Source organism: Hippocampus comes, unplaced genomic scaffold (genome assembly GCF_001891065.2).
Source record: "Hippocampus comes isolate QL1 unplaced genomic scaffold, H_comes_QL1_v1.1 scaffold60, whole genome shotgun sequence".
Classification (NCBI taxonomy): domain Eukaryota; kingdom Metazoa; phylum Chordata; class Actinopteri; order Syngnathiformes; family Syngnathidae; genus Hippocampus; species Hippocampus comes.
This window is the reverse complement of record NW_017805483.1, coordinates 916,909-917,294: the sequence shown is the minus strand read 5'-3', so window position 1 is coordinate 917,294 and position 386 is coordinate 916,909. Positions and strand designations below refer to the sequence as shown.

At 53.1% G+C, this 386-nt stretch overlaps 1 protein-coding gene across 2 annotated transcripts in view; it reads left to right on the top strand.

Annotated features, from left to right (window-relative positions):
• Positions 1-386, top strand: part of nck1b (NCK adaptor protein 1b) — a 54,394-nt gene that overhangs the window by 16,252 nt on the left and 37,756 nt on the right. The window contains exon 1 of one of the 2 annotated variants that reach the window (XM_019876041.1): positions 42-163. The exons of the other annotated variant lie outside the window; for it this stretch is intronic. Coding sequence (XP_019731600.1) covers positions 130-163 — 34 coding nt within the window. The 5' untranslated portion in view covers positions 42-129. Of the gene's footprint in view, positions 1-41; positions 164-386 lie in introns of those variants that run through there. 2 annotated transcript variants of the gene reach the window in all.

The following is a 386-nucleotide window of genomic DNA, read 5'->3' as shown; positions in this document are numbered from 1 at the left end:
CCCCCCAACCCCACCCCACCCCCTCGCTTGCTGGGTGTTCACATGGAATAACTCTACAGCTGCAGTGAGGAGCAAGAGCAGCCGGGAGACGGATACCGAGAGGCGAAGCGAGGCGGCGGCGAGCCGAAAATGGACATGGCTAACCTATTCAAACACTTCTTCCGTGAGTTCCACACCTTGCTTATCCTACGCGGAGGTCCTCTTCTGACTTTGGTGGTCTTTGGTGATTTTTTTTTTCCCGCTGATTTTCTATGGCCTTCCTAACCGTGCACGGCTTGACCGGCTTTCTCGTTTTGGTTGTGAAACCGTTCAAGATTTGTTAGGCGAACAGATCTTTGTGAATGTGCTAATATGTTGTGTTGGAAGAGCAGGGGCAAGGGGGGGGG